This window comes from Struthio camelus, chromosome 3, assembly GCF_040807025.1.
Source record: "Struthio camelus isolate bStrCam1 chromosome 3, bStrCam1.hap1, whole genome shotgun sequence".
NCBI lineage: Eukaryota > Metazoa > Chordata > Aves > Struthioniformes > Struthionidae > Struthio > Struthio camelus.
The window spans coordinates 125,313,211-125,329,919 of record NC_090944.1 but is presented as its reverse complement, the minus strand read 5'-3'; the positions used below and the strand labels follow the sequence as shown (position 1 = coordinate 125,329,919).

At 38.0% G+C, this 16,709-nt stretch overlaps 1 protein-coding gene across 8 annotated transcripts in view; it reads right to left on the bottom strand.

Moving 5' to 3' along the window:
• Nucleotides 1–16,709, bottom strand: part of CDC42BPA (CDC42 binding protein kinase alpha) — a 200,241-nt gene that overhangs the window by 38,907 nt on the left and 144,625 nt on the right. For 4 of the 8 annotated variants that reach the window (XM_068940120.1, XM_068940123.1, XM_068940125.1 and 1 more), the window contains 5 exons: nucleotides 12,462–12,567; nucleotides 11,725–11,873; nucleotides 9,684–9,775; nucleotides 6,787–6,863; nucleotides 1,955–1,993 (listed from right to left, as the gene is read on the bottom strand). In XM_068940120.1, coding sequence (XP_068796221.1) covers nucleotides 1,955–1,993; nucleotides 6,787–6,863; nucleotides 9,684–9,775; nucleotides 11,725–11,873; nucleotides 12,462–12,567 — 463 coding nt within the window. The remainder of the gene's footprint in view (nucleotides 1–1,954; nucleotides 1,994–6,786; nucleotides 6,864–9,683; nucleotides 9,776–11,724; nucleotides 11,874–12,461; nucleotides 12,568–16,709) is intronic. The other 4 variants (XM_068940121.1, XM_068940127.1, XM_068940128.1 and 1 more) reach the window with 2 other exon arrangements.

The following is a 16,709-nucleotide window of genomic DNA, read 5'->3' as shown; positions in this document are numbered from 1 at the left end:
GAGATGAAGCTCATCAGTTTAATCAGCTCAGGCATGTTAGGATGCCTTCATCCTCTTTCTGTAATGAAAACAGAAATTCTCACAAGGGGATACACCTGTTTTCTACACGTATATCACGTATTTCAAGCATTGTGGCAAAAATTAGCAGTAAAGCAAACATTCTGTGCTCAGACTTATCAGAAGCAAATTATAATTGGAAGCTTTATCCAGTATTAGAAACATTGATGCCTTTCAGTAATAAATCCTCAGATATATGACTGTTTCAATTATTTTAAACTTCTTTTCAACCCAAATCTAAACATGCGGTAACTTGGAGCCCACTCCAAGACTGTTTAACCTTGAAAAAATTCAAACGTCTTTTTGATGCTGATATTAGGAAAAATAAGCCCAATGAGTAAACTGCAGGAGAATTTTTCACAGCAAGAAACAGACGTTCCTTTTCTTGTGCAAGTTAAATTCAGACATCTAACCTATCATTTCATAAATGTTTCCAGACAGATATGCAGAACGCTTTCCCTTTCAAAGTGGCATCTGCATACCAAAGAACACTTTCATGGCGTCTCGTAAAAAATTTAGTCCGAGGATAATATAAACGATAGAACTTTCCTGGAATGTGCTACAAAGCTTTTGTGGTTAGAAGGCAACTGCTGAACTAGTAAAAAATGTAGTTTTACTTTGCTTATGTACCTCAAAAGCCCTCAAAACACACAGAATCTGATCGACTGTTACAGAATTTGAGGGGAATTTAACCAGCTGTAGTGCAGAAGCAGGGCCTTAAGCTGCATTACTGCAGTAACTCTTCAGGTTCCTTACTTCAATGAGAAGAATTAAGTGCAAAAGCAAGCTAACTCCACTACGGCCAAAAGCTTAAGTGGACCATATTAACACCGTGACAATTAGTTCTAAACTAACCTACTGGATTATGAAAAGCACGTTTGCTACTGAATTGTAATAGCTTTGCTGTCTTTCACAGGGCTAACTGGGTGTTGGTCTACACAGGACTACCTGCTTCGCGGTCTACACAAGGTCACCTGTGTAGGACTGAGCCCCAGCTGGCCAGTGCTTACACACATCTGGAGGAGAGGTGAACTTCTCAATTTGGAGCCACAGTGGTCAAAAATAAGGAGTCACGGTAAGCTTGCCTGAGAAGATAGTTATTTGTGCTTTTAACTGCATAGGTAATGTCGTTATTACGGCAGTTGATATTATTGTTCATTTACTGAATATTCACTTTTTTTTATGCCTTCCTATTCCTATTATCATATGCATACACAAGCAGTAAAAGAAGGGAGTTCAAGATAAGAGGAGTATGAGTTCAAGACGGACACAACATATCCCGTCTGATGAAGCTTTCTTAACATTGTGTTTAGAAATCCACCTGAGTCCTTAAAAAACCAAGAGCTTAATACGCTGTGACACATCAAAGCCTGTTTTCCTCCCATCAATACTCCCCGCCCTCTTGGGTGTTCCAGTTTACTATAGTTTCCCACTTCCCGTTTACCTATCTTCTGCTGAGATACTTTCCCTCACTTGCTGCGTTATGCCCCCTGAACGCCAAACGTCCACCTGGCACGGGCAATCGCTGCAACCCTGACACGTGCCCTTCCCCAAGGGCATGGGAGGAAACGAACGGGTCCTCCTCTGAAGCCCGCTCATCTTCCCAACCTGTCTCCCCCGAGCACTTTGCACAAGGAACTTCATACTGAACTGAAGAAGTCCCCAAAGCTCCAGCTCTAGTTACTGGCATATTCTGCTCGCAGCAGTGTTACCAAATCCAATGTTCCTAAAGCTTCCAGCCCACAGCTGTAAAACAACAAAAAGCACAGCAGCAGCAGCAAACAGCAGCAGCAGCACAAGACATGCAGCGAGGTAAATACACAATCCATACAGTAAACAAACGCATGTACATGACAGGCAAAAATACAGGGCCAGAGAGAGTAAGACAGCCTCTTACACGTCTGCCTTGGTTGGCTGGAATACGGGAAGGAGAGCGCTTTAACAGAGAAAGGAGGAGAATACGTTACAAAACCAAACAGACCAACACACACATCCGCTCAGGATTCGTCACTCTGTATTTCCAGATGTGGCACTGTAGACACACACGTATATGTTCATTTTTAAACGTCTCTTGAAAACAACATATTCTGAGGCAACGGGAGGCAAGAAACGTCCATTTAAAAGAACGTTAAGAACTAGAATCATTCTAAGCTTAAAGAATTATGGACGCACAAGCGCAGTCAGGGCTCTCACCACAGACTACTCTAAGTATTCCGTTCAGTGTTCAATAGCGAGAATTCAGAACGTGATTTATTCTGCGGTTATTTACAAAGTTCAGATCTCTTAAGTCTAACCAAAGTCCATGGCGATTGTGCGTTCGAGCAGAGGCGCAGGAGGATTTCAGAAAGCTATTTTTAATGCATACTGTGTTGGTAACAGGAGGAAAATAATCTTTTCTAACAACTGGGAAAAATGATTTTGTCAGCGGCATACAGCATTCCATTTTGTTATTAAATAATCATAAAATCAATTTTAAATAAAACAAGTTGATTGTTTCTAACAGCTAGAGAGGCTAAGCCTTGCAAAAAAAACCCCAAACTTCTATTATAAGACGTTTCCTAGTGGACATAAGAGACTTAACACCTAAACGATGTTACCAAGAGACGGCCTGAAAAACACAGGAGAAACAGCTGGGAAGATTTAGAATTGAATACGTTAGAGTTATCGGGGGTATCCTCCCTCCTCATCAAAACCAGAAACAAGGGGCAGCACAACTGACTCCTGAGCCTTTTTGCGCCTTCCTGCGTGCACAGGAGATCGTTCCTGGGCACACGGCCTTTCCCCAGCTAGGAGAATTTAGGCATCAGTTCTGCTAACCTGACCAAGGATATCCCCCATGTTGAGGACATGAGGAGGGACCGCAGGAACCAAAAGCAGCTGTTGGCCATCCACACAGTGAGCCACTACTGCTCTTGCTCAGCATCCGCAGGCTACCATCAGAGGCAGCTGGATGTGTCTACTTTCATTTCTCTTCAGAAGGAGTTGTGAAATTACCATTTCCTCGTTGATACAGTTAGAGTTAACTGCAATAACTCTCAGCGTGCTATAGACAACTATGCTATTTGGATGGCAGACACAGAAGGCATTACCCACCCTAATAAACTTCAAATGTTATTAGCGGGCCAAACTCAGCGCTGCTTACGTGTCTATGCGACCTAGACTTCAGAAACCTTGCAAACAGTGCTACGTAAGAGCACTGCATCTTATTTGAGACTCCTTCTGCGTCTTTAGGATTGAGTAGAGAGGCTGGAGAAACCACAGAGGACATGAGGAATATTTACTTTGGGCTCATGATTCCTGGAGAGGCCCCTTCCTGAAACCCCTGCCGTATTGCAGCGTTTCATGAGCCTGAGGACCCCTAATTCTTCCTTGCTCGTAACGTACAGGACACTCACACTTCTCAGGCTTGACAGAGCACAGACCCAGTTCTCATCGAGCTGTTACAAGAAACCTTGCCCTTCAAGGTAACTACTGCCAAAAAGAGACACTGAATGGAGGACGGAGGTCACACCCAGTAGGGAGGGTGGTTTGCTTTATTAAAGACCCTTAGTTTCTTTTAAATTCTGCATAATACACCCACATTGAACCCTCTTAATGAGCTAAAGCATAAATAACCATTAAACCTGGTAATCATTAAAAAATAACCATTCAGAGGCTGTGTATCATGGAACTATGAATGAATCAAATAATGGTCTAATCGATGAACGATGCAGAACTGACGGAGCAAAAATTTAATTATATACCTCCTTCCACCTCCAAATGGGGACATCAGCTTTAATTTTCTTTCTAATAAAACAAAGGCAACTAAACAAGTCAGTTATTTGTCTGTAAGGTACTCTTCCTATCTTTCATCTCTTTTCTTTATGCAGTGTGTCTCTGTGGGATGGAGGTTAGCCCCTACCAGTCCAGTCCGGAAATACGCTCTTGTCCAATGAAACTGAGGGGAAGAAAAGTCGTCCTGCTGGGCTCGATTTGAAGATGTAATAACTGAAGTCTGATTCTGCGTGTATAAGCTATCCACATGCAACAACATACACGTTAGTATCCAGAATTTTATCAAAGATTGAAAGACAGGTATTTGAAAAGATTTGATCTGGGTGGACAAATCTAGAAGAATGTCTTAAAGGAGGTACCCCAGCCGTGGAGAATTTTTCACTTGCGTAGGTAATGAATGGGATGCTGTCAAAATGTCTGTGAAAAAACATGCTGCCTTCTTAAAGAAAAAAGGAAAAAAAGCAGTGCTTTATTCTGTATTTACTCATGCCCTTCAAAACTAATTAGACAGCAAACAGGAAAACTTTCTTATCCCAAGTTTACCCTTGCAAAACAGAAAATGATCACTTACTCTCCCACATATGTCATTTATTACTATTTAACAGGTCTTGGGAGAGAGTAACACATATTTCTAAAAGTAACTTTATATGAAAGCACCTGCTGATCCGAACCAACTGTTCACAATATTCTGGCAATGTAGACCCTTCTTTAATCCAAGTAAGGAATATAAATATTATTTATTTATTTATTAGTAAGTTAAGACAGAAAACCGTACTCTACAGCCCATACACTACACCCGCTTTATTACATCATTCACAACAGAAATTTCTTCAGTAAAATTAATTATTCTGCATTTTAATACAACTGGGACCGTACTCTACTACTAAATGCGTATGTATAGACATGTGCGTATATGTATACACATATATACAAACACACAGACATACACACACAATACACACAGAGAGTTGTAATGGACAGTTCTCTACGAAGGATGCATAGTATGGATTTAAAAATGTTCATAATTATTTACGGTTATGTGTGTACTACATGGGTCTAGAATAAATATAATGCAGTCAATTTACAGCTTTTAACATAATTCCCTTAGTATGCAATTAACCAGGCAAATATTTCAGCACCATCTTTATTAAAAATTAGTGTCTCAAATGGCAATAAAAAAGATGACAAAGGTCACTTCAGTTATAATTGAGATTACAATGATACATATGATATATATTTAAAAAAAAACCCACAATATTTTATTTGAGCAAACAGAAATTAACTGTATGCAAAGAAAACACTTCAACTGAAGTGACCAGAAAACTTCTGGAAACAACTAATGAAGTAGCGACTGAAGTAGTAACATGAAAGCAACAGAATAAATGAAATAAACTTGCCGGTGATTTTACAACCCTTTTCTAGCAGCCGCATCTGTAGACAAGGCCCCAAATCAGCTTCTCCACATTAGGGAAAATCTTTTGCAATTAAGAATTCTTCATCTCCACCAAAAGAAAGACATTTATTTCAAAATTGCACATCTATCTATACAGATAGATATAAATATGCTGTTACAGATATATTCTGTTCTTCACTGCACTTACAGAATTTTTAAGTTGACTGCATTACTCTTTGAATAGCCCAAATCAATGAACTGATCTCTTTTATTGAGGGATTTACTGGTTTGAAAGCCAAAGACTTACGTCATCCATAAAATCAATCAATGAGGATGAAGAGGAAGAAAAGGAATCCTATTTTAATGAAAACAGCAGGAAAGAAAAAAAAGGAGAGAAAGAGATGGATGAAGAAAACTGTTCAGTAAAAATAAAGGTGCAAAAATAAAGGACTGTAAATAACTAGTAACGGTAAAAGTTACCTCCGAGAAAATTTTCGCTAACTGCCTCTTCCAGGGACAAATAACTATCTACCCCCATAAAACCAAATGTTTTTTCAGCCTTCACTCAGGGAAATAATATTTCTACATTCCAACAGGATCTTTATATTAAAAATAACTTGTAACAGAAAGCATTGAAGAGCAAATGAAAAAATGGTATTAGCTTTGAGGATTTCATCAGAGCGAATATGCAAGGAAAAGAAAGTAAATCTTGGAAGATTAATAACAGCAGGGGTTATGGTTTTTTCATAGTTCTGCATGATGAACTTCTATAACCCCCCCCAAACCTCCAAACAAACAGGGGCAAATTTTAGGCTAACGTATAACTGTAAAGGTGATGTCTAGTCCCCGCTGAACTCAGTTGGAGTTTTGTAATCAATGTGAATATGACCAGTATTTCATCCCGGCTGCTTTTGTAAGAGAAAAATGATGCACTGCTTACTTTTTAATAAAAGGAGAAGATACGAAAACTGTGTAGTTTAATTTTACTTTTTATCTTCCAGCTTTTCTACCGAAACTGGTATTTCGTCTAAAAGTGACAAAGGAATTACACAGTTTTTTTTTTTTTTTTTTTAAAGTGTATGGGACCTGAGGAAGAAGGTGGTGAAAAGTCATTACCTGGACTTAATAAAACTTTGGGTAAAATGAATAAATGATGAAAAAACTTAATAAATATACAGCACCAATGAGTTATGGAATGCATTCAAAAGTTATTTACACTTTTCCTCTCATTTTTACTAAATAGGTCTTTGCATTATGTAGCATTTTTCTGAACAAAGAGTAAGGCCATTTGAACATCTCCGGTTTGTACGTTCATTATGAAAACGGGAGAAATTCTGTATACAAGATTTTAAAGCGAATTCACTCTGATTACTAGCATTCAAGAGAAGAGACCCAACACTGGAAATAACAATTCTCACGTATCATTATACACAAATACAGATGGAAAATGTGAATAAAATGCAGCAGCAAACTCTAAGCAAATATGCACACAATCTGCATATAACAGCAAGATTAAACATTTCCATTCACTAACAAAAAAATTCAAGTGGTAGTACACTTACTTCAAATTGATCCAGAGCAGAGGTAGGCGCATTCAAAAATGCCAAGAAAGAATTCTGTGAGTCTTGGTGCTTTACACCTAGAAAACAGCAGCAAGTTTTTAAGCTACAGAAAAAGGACCTTTTCATGAAGGGCCTTTGCCGTGCTGAATCAGGCTTTGGGTATTGACCTCAGCTATTATTTTTTAATGAGTGGTCAATTTTGATCTGTTTCCCAGAATAAAAGTGGTTTTTTTTGTTTTTTGTTTTTTTTAATATATATACCTTCTCAGCAAGCAGCATGTGTTTAATTAACCTCTTCCAAACCAGGATGCGTGTGATGTGAATGCAACTTTTATTTTCTGTATGTGCATGTCCATTATACAGAAGAGGCAGGTTTCTAATGTGCTCAGGTTCGTTTACAACACGCGTTGAATCACATACAGGTACACACACTAACCCAGCGGGTGTCATCCCCGCTCTGGTCACCTCTAGCTAATCTACTATGACAAGACCACTTCAGCAAACAACCTAGTTCTACGAAAACATAGAGAGCAGGCTGTTAGGGGGACACGCCAAATCTGAACATATTCTGGGTTCCTTGACCCAGATCCACTGCTGATTTCATCAACATTTGAGGAAAGAAATACCAAACCAGCAACTACTAGGGGAACCCCCCCGAATGCAGAGTCTGAAGGGGATGATATCGTCTCTCAGTTGGAAGACTGAAATCAGATGCTCTATGCCCATCCACTTCCACTCAGTTTTGAACGTCTAAGACTAATAGAATCCTGGTTAAATCCTTCAAACGCCTCTGCCATGCTACACCAACGACTGGTTTTCATCCAGTGAGCAGAGCGGGAGCCCCGCATTCTCCAAGGCCACAGAGGTTGGAGTAACTTGAGTGTTATTTGAATGTGCTCTGTCTGATCTCTCTTCTTTTGGCATAATTCAAGTCCCCGTGTGGGTATATTTAATCACCCATGCATGCAAACCCCAGCTTCCGGAACAATAGAGATGTATTACATATACCTATGACGACTACAGCTTGCAGGAACGTCAGCAGCTCAAAAGACTGATGCAATCACAGCTCATCTGTTCTTTACAAAAAATTTAGGATCTTGCTCTAACTGGCAATATCACCCTGCTTGCTCTAAATAAATCCCACAGTCAACGAGATGAAACGTTATAAGGAACCCTTTTCCTTTTTCCACTGAAACCCTACTAGAAGACTAAAAACCATTCTCAAATTACTGTCTATTTAAAAGAATCATTTTTTGTGTTTTCTCTCCACCCTGCGAGGTTTGTGGAGTATATTTATCAAGAGCAAAGGATGCATGCACTGATCTAAACAGTCCCTTCCTAGAAATTAATTTCCATACATAGGAAGTTACTCTGCCACCGCACATTGACTGCAGTTGAATCCTGTATTTGGTTCATCATTCAAACATTAATATCTTTCTACTTACAAGAAACAATCTAGGATAATGATAATAATAAGGATTTTGGATTAAGGTATGTTTCTATCAAAATATTTAGAAAATTCCAGTAGAATCATATTCATTTACTTCTGGCAAAAGCCTAACAATCAACCTCTCTTGGAATCATGTATTTCCTTTTCTTCTTCTTCTTCTTCTTATTTATTTTTTTTTTTTTTTAAAAGAAGTGACTAAATTGTTATCTCTACTTCCAGAAAAACAACAAGGTTTTAACACTGGAAAAAACACATGGCAAAACATTAATTACAAATACTTAAAAGACTGTAGTCATGCATAATATTTAAGACAGTTCAAGAATCTATACGTGAAAGCCAAACCTGACAAAGCATCATCACGGAAACGCTACCAAGAGTTCCTCTCCAAGAACTCCATTAAGTATAATCCTGATACCAGTGCTAAGCATCAAAACAAATCAATAGCAATTCCCTCAATCGTACTGGCTAATCAGCGCCAGTCCTTTCTGAGTGCTCTGTACAGGCTTATATTCTTTTACCAACCAACCAGCACTCAGAGACCTATATATAGCATATGAATCTTAATTGCAATACATTGTTGATTGACATGCCATGAGGTTGTAAAGGCTGAACCAATATCTGACATCCCCATGTAGCAATTGTTGCCAGAGTTTTGCAACTTCGGAGTTCAAACGGTTTCCCTACAGAAAATCAGGTAATTCAGTTTGGCCTGAAAAATGACTGGAATTCCCTTGTGACTTGTAGGATACCAATATAACAGCTACTACCATGGGAACTGAAAAGAATTAGTCAAACCATTAATCATCTCTCAAAGATTTTTTAAATTCAAAATTACCAAAAAGTCTCCTCCCAGCAACAATGCTAAATACTGCTGGACAGATGCACTAGAAATCCCAGGATATACTCTTACGTCTACAACAAAGCTAATATGACCACACTGTTCACTAAGTGGTCACAAAGACGATCAGTGAAACTATTCCAGAAAGCAGTGAATGCTATGAGTGCCTCCAAAGTGGTTGTCTCTCAGTGCAGATAGGCCCAAATGTTGATAAATGAAGAATATAGCCATTGGTATTGGAGTCTAAAATACCCTTACCCATCACAGAGGGGGAAAAAATTATAAATTCTCCTATATTTCTAACAGTTTTCCAGTAGTCAATCACCATTCACAGGCCAAATAACAATAATGCAATTTCAACCCAAACAGTATCTTACTGGTTCACGTATATCAACAAAACTGAAGAATATTATAAGTACTTATTAGAAGCGCAAAAATAACTGCTGTGGGTACATCTTACCATGCAAGACTTGTGCTCACACTTTGAATGCCAAAGTCTCTCGGTATCATATATGCCGTATTTCACTTGCAAGATGACACACTTAATGGATAAGATGTACCCACCAATGTGAAATACGTTCTTATTTACTTGGATATCAGTTGCCATACCCTTTTCTGATCTAAGCTCTTCTGTCTCCTTTTTCAGTCTTTCAATATCTGTCAACAGTTCCATGTTCTTCTTCTCAGATTCTTGCAATTTACTTCAAAAGAATACAAACAAAAACCCTATGTAAATACTGAGAACCTGTGATACGAGTCTCTTTTGTCCATCTCTGCATGTTACTTGGACTACTGCTCAGTTAAAATCAATGCCCAGCAAGTTGCAAGTCAAACGAAGCACGACATCATCAAACGAAAGAATGAACTTAGAAATCTGTCAGGAGCTGTTTAGTATGGTATCTTAAAAAACAGAATGAGTAATTAACTGTCTGTTTACCCTTTAGGTAGGCTCATGTCTCTAATTTATAAGTAACTGCGTGAGACTGTATCCTGGGAATGAGAAAAAAAGACCACATGTATTTTTAAACTTAAAACCAGATTTTAAAATTTGTTAATTCACAGTGTCTGTGATACTAATAGATTATGTTGAACTATTTTTCTTCCCAGTTATTCCACTTAGTTGTTTCAGTGCTTCCTGATTCACGGCGGACAAGTAAGACTGCTATGCATTTCTACAGCACTTCTCTTTGCCTATCAAAGCAAACACTACTTATTCTCTTCTTAGAGGATCTACAACACTACTGCCTGTCACTGCGTCTCCTGGCCTGAAAAACGCCAACGTAAGGTGGACAAGGTATTCCCATTTTACAGGTAACATCCTCGAATCTCAGCTCTGTCCAACTGATTTCTCAAAGCTGCAAAATAAGTCAGCTAAGAGAAGAAATTCATCATTTTGCTTGTATTTGAAATTCCTGTATCACATCCTACCCCTCCTCTGCTGGGTGCCCTTTCCTCCCCTTGCACTGTCCATCTGTGCGCTTAGACACTGTGCAACGTGACAGGTATGTTACTGTAAAAATCATTTTTGTAGAGAAAGCTGTAAGAGAACAGAATGGGTGTGAATGAAAGAGAAGGTTCAGAAATCCTACCTCAGTCTGAGTGCCTACTTCAACCTGCACCAACTCAAAAGACTAACACTGCCGCTCTAACCCAATGGGATTCACAATTTGGAAATGTAACTATTATCACAGTATTCCGAAGGACCAATTTTCTCCTCATGGCAAATCTGCCATGCTTGATTTTAATTCAAATTTTCACACATCATGGGAAGTATGCACCCAGTACATATTTTGCATTTTATGGTCTTTTTGTATTTTAGCTATTAAAATCTCTTTGCTTAATCAACTGAGTTAAGGGCTTGTAAGAGGAAACAGAATAGCAGCCAGAGAAATTCAAGCCTTTCTTTTTCAGTAGAACATGCAGTGGTTAGCAGCAGTGCAAGCTTATTCCTAAACCCGCCTCAAACTCTCATTTGAGGGATACTCTTGCAGGCATACAAAAGCACACGTTCTGTTTTTGACTTTTCTGTCAAAATTAGCAAAGGAAACAACAGGAGCTAGTTTCAATGGTGGGTGCTACGACAAGGACTCATGTCACTTAATTTGTTTTCATAGGGTGCCAAGAGATTTCCTTAGTAACAACTGTGGGGAACTTCTGACTTGAGCTGGATTGAAGCTAGAGACATAGAAACGAAATTTCTTGCTACTAACCCCCTGCTTCAGCCATTTATCCTACTCAAGAATACAAGAATTCATAATCCTCCATAGGCACATTTTATTACTGTGCAAATCAGTATGCAATAATTGACTTTTATCAGCTAACCCAGCGCAGCTATTAACAGAATAGAAAATAATATGTTGTTAAGGTATAAAAACAAACTCTGCCTGTATTTGAACTTGTTACAACAACTAAGAGAGATTATTAAAGTTAAGCGTCCCCTGAAAGTCTTCCACGTCCCAAATTTTCACAGAGAGTGTTCAGCTGATCATATAATAAAAAGACATATGGTCTTTTTTTCACATTTGGATATAAGAAACTGATATATCATTCATTATCCATTTCTGACAGACAAAATAGTTAATATTGTACTTTGATGACTCTTCCTGGAAAGTATCACAGTCAACAACCGCTTAGAACAATTCAGTCTTACCACTCTGTAGAGATACAGGAAGCTTTGACTTTATTCAACTCATCTTGAATAGCCTGCTTAGCTCGGATTTCTGCATCGAGAGCTGACTGTAGTTCCAATCTGGCTGACATATCTAGTTTTGCAAAGCGACGCATCTTCCAGGGCATGTCCTAATAAAGGATAAAAAGAGGAAGAAGAAAGAGCAAAGGGAAAGAAGGCAGCAAATGAAGAATATAATCAACTTCAAGAATTATGTTCCTCAGTCTATCATGTTCTTAACATAAGAGCTCATCAGTTCTAAAACACTCTGAAAAATCCCAGAGAGCAATATTATTATTATTTTTAAACTCAAGTAATAAAAAGGCAAGATGACTTTGCAAGAAAGAGACTTTGAATTCTAGTTTTGATGTTCGTTCATTCAAGTGATAGTTACGTAGAGACTCATGCAAGAACGTTCACGTTTTGTCAAAGTAAAAGATTTCAAGGTTTCTGTGATGCAAAGTATAGATATCCTTTCAACAAATTTATTTAAGATTTTAAAGTACCTACCTAAATAAAATCACAGATAAAAATCACTTTATCAAGATTTGCTCTTTAAGTAGTTGATAATAAATTTGGTATTCAGCTATTCAGAAGGGAAGGAAATTTAACTTTTGAGTAACACAGCCCCTACAGACAGATTATTACTGGAGCTGAAACTATCAAATTACTGTTTTTTCAAAACCAAAAATTCCGGATAGATGGAGCTGTAGTCTTACTGTTGCTCTTGCACCCAAACTGGAGTTCCTCAGGGCCTCTAGCTCTTCTGTCATTTTGGAGGCCAAGGCTTGAAGGTAACCTCGAGCATCTTTTTCATCACTCACCCTAAACAATTACGGTAGGAGAAAGCAAGTATTTTAACCAAACAATTTAAAGAAAAAGCAGAACCCCCTTTAACAAAGAAGCAACTAGAAACAGAAAAAAGCAGAATACAAAACCAAAACAGCTAAGGGAACAGGAAAAAAGAAACAAAACCATATAAAACTAACCCTTTGCTGCTTTGCAGAGCTCCATGAAACAATAGGCATGACTAAGACCACGAATAAAGACAGAGGAGCTACATATCTAAGTAAGTAATAATAATAATATCTAAGTAAGTAATAATAATATCTAAGTAAGAATTATCTCAGTATAAACATCAGTTACCCGAAATTCAGATTGCGGCAAAGAAATCTTTTCGGATTAAACCTATTTTTAGGGAAGGAATTAAAGCAAATGCTATATCCAATAACTAACAATTAGGCCACCCAAATAACACTGCAACATAGGGGCTGTCTTTCTGAATGCTCTCTTGCTACTGTGTCAACTGGCCATGAGAACTAGTCATTGAACAGTGATGCCATTATTTCAAGAAATAGTGATTAAATTAAGGAGAGTCTAATTCTAATGGTATTAAACAGCGTAAGCCAGGTGAGACGCTCTCATCCCCTAAACTTTCTTTCTATCGATTCATGCTCTTTGGATGTAAAGACATCAAAGAAAAGGCAAGTCTGTTTTTCAGATTCTTTGATCATCAGTTAAAAAGAAAACCTTTTCTTTGATTAATCACAGCACTAGATCCTTTCTTTACTTTGTCTCAGGGACTAACATAGAAAAGAGAGTTGCTAAAAACTTTACCTCAAGGAAAACTTAGTAGCTTAGGAAAAACCTTTAAAAGAAAAAAAAGGAAAAAAAAAATAGCACTTTTCCTATCACTTTACATGCCTGCCTCTGAATATAGTCAGCTTATCCATACCAGAGCAAAATCAGTTTTGCAACGCGGAAGTATACCCAAGTTGTAGGTAAGTAGGTCTCAGAAAACAGTAGGCTAAGATGCCACAGCGTGAGTCACAACAACCTCTGTCAACTCCAAATACAGAAACGTTTTAATTACGCTCTAAGTTATGATCCCTAAATAGTTTTAAATAAATCCCAAGAAAGCCGGAAAATAGTTGCTCTACTTTATGCAAATTAACTTCTTCCCGTCTCCTGATCCTTCTTCCTAACTGTTAATGCTGAGGACACTGGCCCGGGGGTGAGAGCGCTCTCCAGAATGATGAATTTGTCTCTTAGTGACCTCTGCAGAAAGGGATTTCCCCTCAGGGCGTATGAAGCAATTTAAGTTTCTCTGGGTGATGATATGGGGTTCATACACACAGTGAATATGGAAAAGGTGTAACTTGCAAGTTTACTACTAATTAATTAAAAAAAAAAAAAAAGTAATGTTTCAATAAAGATTTATAGGTAGTAACCAGGAAGCAGCAAAGAGAGAGAGCACAACAGGAACAGAGGAGGAACAGAAAACTCTTATCATACTGCCCTTTGGCAAGATCATGATGCAAAAGCCATGCCCTAAACATCTGCAGGCTGCAGTGACTTCTGGCTGTGGACTTTTAAGACTTAAAGAAGGAAAATTGCTTTAATATAGAGGAGACTAATGTGACCCTAGTGACCATTCGCCACAGATCACCCACCTGAAATAAAAAACTAAGCCCCTTTTTTTATATTTTGGGCTTTACCTTCTCTGCCTCCTGCTTACAAGGGGTGGGGAGGAACCTAGAGGAGAACCATGTCCTGATTCTATTAAAGACAATGAGAATTTTAATATGAATGAGTCATTTTTTCCCCCCAAGATATACCAGAACACAATGAAAGCATCGTATACACTTTTTTTTTTTTTTTCCTCCTTAACATTCTGGATGAAACACATTTTGACTAGCACATGAAGAAGATTTTGTCATATACTCAAACACAAGCCACTGAAAGTATGAGATTGCTACGAAAATTAGAAGACGGGAAATATGTGAAAATTAGCACAAAACGCATTGAGAGGAGTGCAATGCAAAGCATAATAAAAAGAAAATGATGTAAAATAGGAATAGAAAGAGTGTGAGGCTTTCAAAGTGACAAAGTAAGTTTTCTTGATGTACAAAAAGGGGAAAGAGATTTTAGAAGTTAGCGTTCTGATCTTCTCTATTTTTAATGACATCCAAATCTTTGCAGAAGAAAGGGACAATGTTGGATTAAAAATAAGTCAGCACCTTTTTAAATACTCTTCTAATTAAAGTTGAAAAAACTCTTAAGTGTCCAATTTCATTATCAACACTTATCAAGGCCTATGTATCTTTCCTCATAGAGGACAAGAAATCACTCCAGGTATTTGTTTTATAATGCACAGAGCTTTCAAGCTCTAAGCACTGAAAAGCTGCAAACGCAAAACCTCACAGAGATGTTTCACAGAATATGTTCAATATAGAAAATAAAAATGCACATAAAAGGCAATTTTTAACAAAAATCTATACTTACTTCAAGCAAACCCTTCAGACTACTAAAAATGGCAAATACAAGCAGTTAGTACAACTTAGGTATAGGTTTGCCACCCACTAGATGGCAACATTCTCTTGATAACCATACCTATATGGATTAAACATCATTATGAACCTAGCAGTTCTTGGAGCTTTTTGTTTTGTTATCGTTTTGCTGGGTGTTCTTTGTTTCTTTGGGTTTCTTTTAAGAGATAAAGTAACAATGGTAAAGCTACTCTTATTAACGTTTCCTTCCTTGCTTCTCTTTGCAGAACCCTCATAAACACAGCAAAAGACCTAAGAAAGAAAAGTTCTTTAGGCACTTACTTCTCTCCTCAAAATTTAGATAGGTTAACCCTTCTGTTTTCATGCATAGCTGAAGTCTCTTAGAAGGTTAGTTCAGTAACTACAGAGCGCCTAAAAACAGCGATATAGTACAAATTCCTGTCTGATTAAATGTCCCCTCTTAGTTGGAGCTGTTGAGAATTATAATCCCTCCATCTATTACCTCCCCCCAATAAAACGGCATGAAAAATGACCAACATCCCGATAAACTTCAAATAGCCATTGACAAATACCTGGCATTTTGTTTGCCATGCTGCTATGAAAATCAGATTTCCTGGGTCTCAGCATCTCGGATAGTTCCACAACATAAAATGAAGCCAGAGGACTAGAGAACTTTTGCTGACGAGGAGGGGTCCTGAAGCCCTTGGATCCTATGCCAAGCTACATCTCACCAGATTTAAAAAAAACGCCGAAAAGCCTGAGGCCCATGACTCCCAATTCTGTTGTAAAAACTCAAAGCTTTAAAATTTCTATCTTCATATAACTATGCTTAAAAGCTCCAACTTTGTTTTTCTCCCCTCTCTTCCCAAACAAAATCTATAAAACTCTTCCTGTAAAAATTCTCAACGTTTCCTTCTGCTCCCACACCCTGAAACTTCCCCCATACCTCCAGAATTTCCATTCTATAGATAATCAACTTCTGATTATTCTCACCTCAAACACAACATATCTCAGAAATTTTCAAGTTCTGACTTTCTTACACTCGAATTTCCCCAGAAGGTTTGCTAGTTATTTGACGTACCATTATACTGTAAAGGCTTTCCCACACTTTGTGTGTGCATTCTTCTGAGGGCAACCAGGTTTCAAAATGCAAATAATTACTTTGGGACTTGTTAACGTTTGATTTAGCACAGAAGTTCTTTTTCTTTTGACAGAAAAATCAATAATTAAAATAAACATCAACCACACTACAGTTGGCTGGAAAGACATCTAGACTACAAGGAGAATAGTAGCTGAGTCTTCCGAGTATCAACAGCTTCTGGTCTCAGCTGAACAGAAACATGATGTCCACCCTACGGGTGGATAAAAGAGGTAGGATTCACCTCATCCATCTATGCATACCCAATGATACAGAATTCTTCATTCCATCTAGGCGTCTAAGCTTCCTTTACAATCGATGGAGAGAAACAGACACTTCTATACAACTAGTCATCTATTTTATCTTAGCTGTTTACCACAGGACCATAACGTTTGAAAATTAAGTTAAATGAATCCCACTCAGAGAGGCTAATAAGTTAAGGTTCTTGCCCAGTACTCTGGGAATCACTACCAAAGATTTCCATCAACCTCCTTTCTGCAACAGATCTGAAATACAGTACCACGGCTACTTAAAAGACT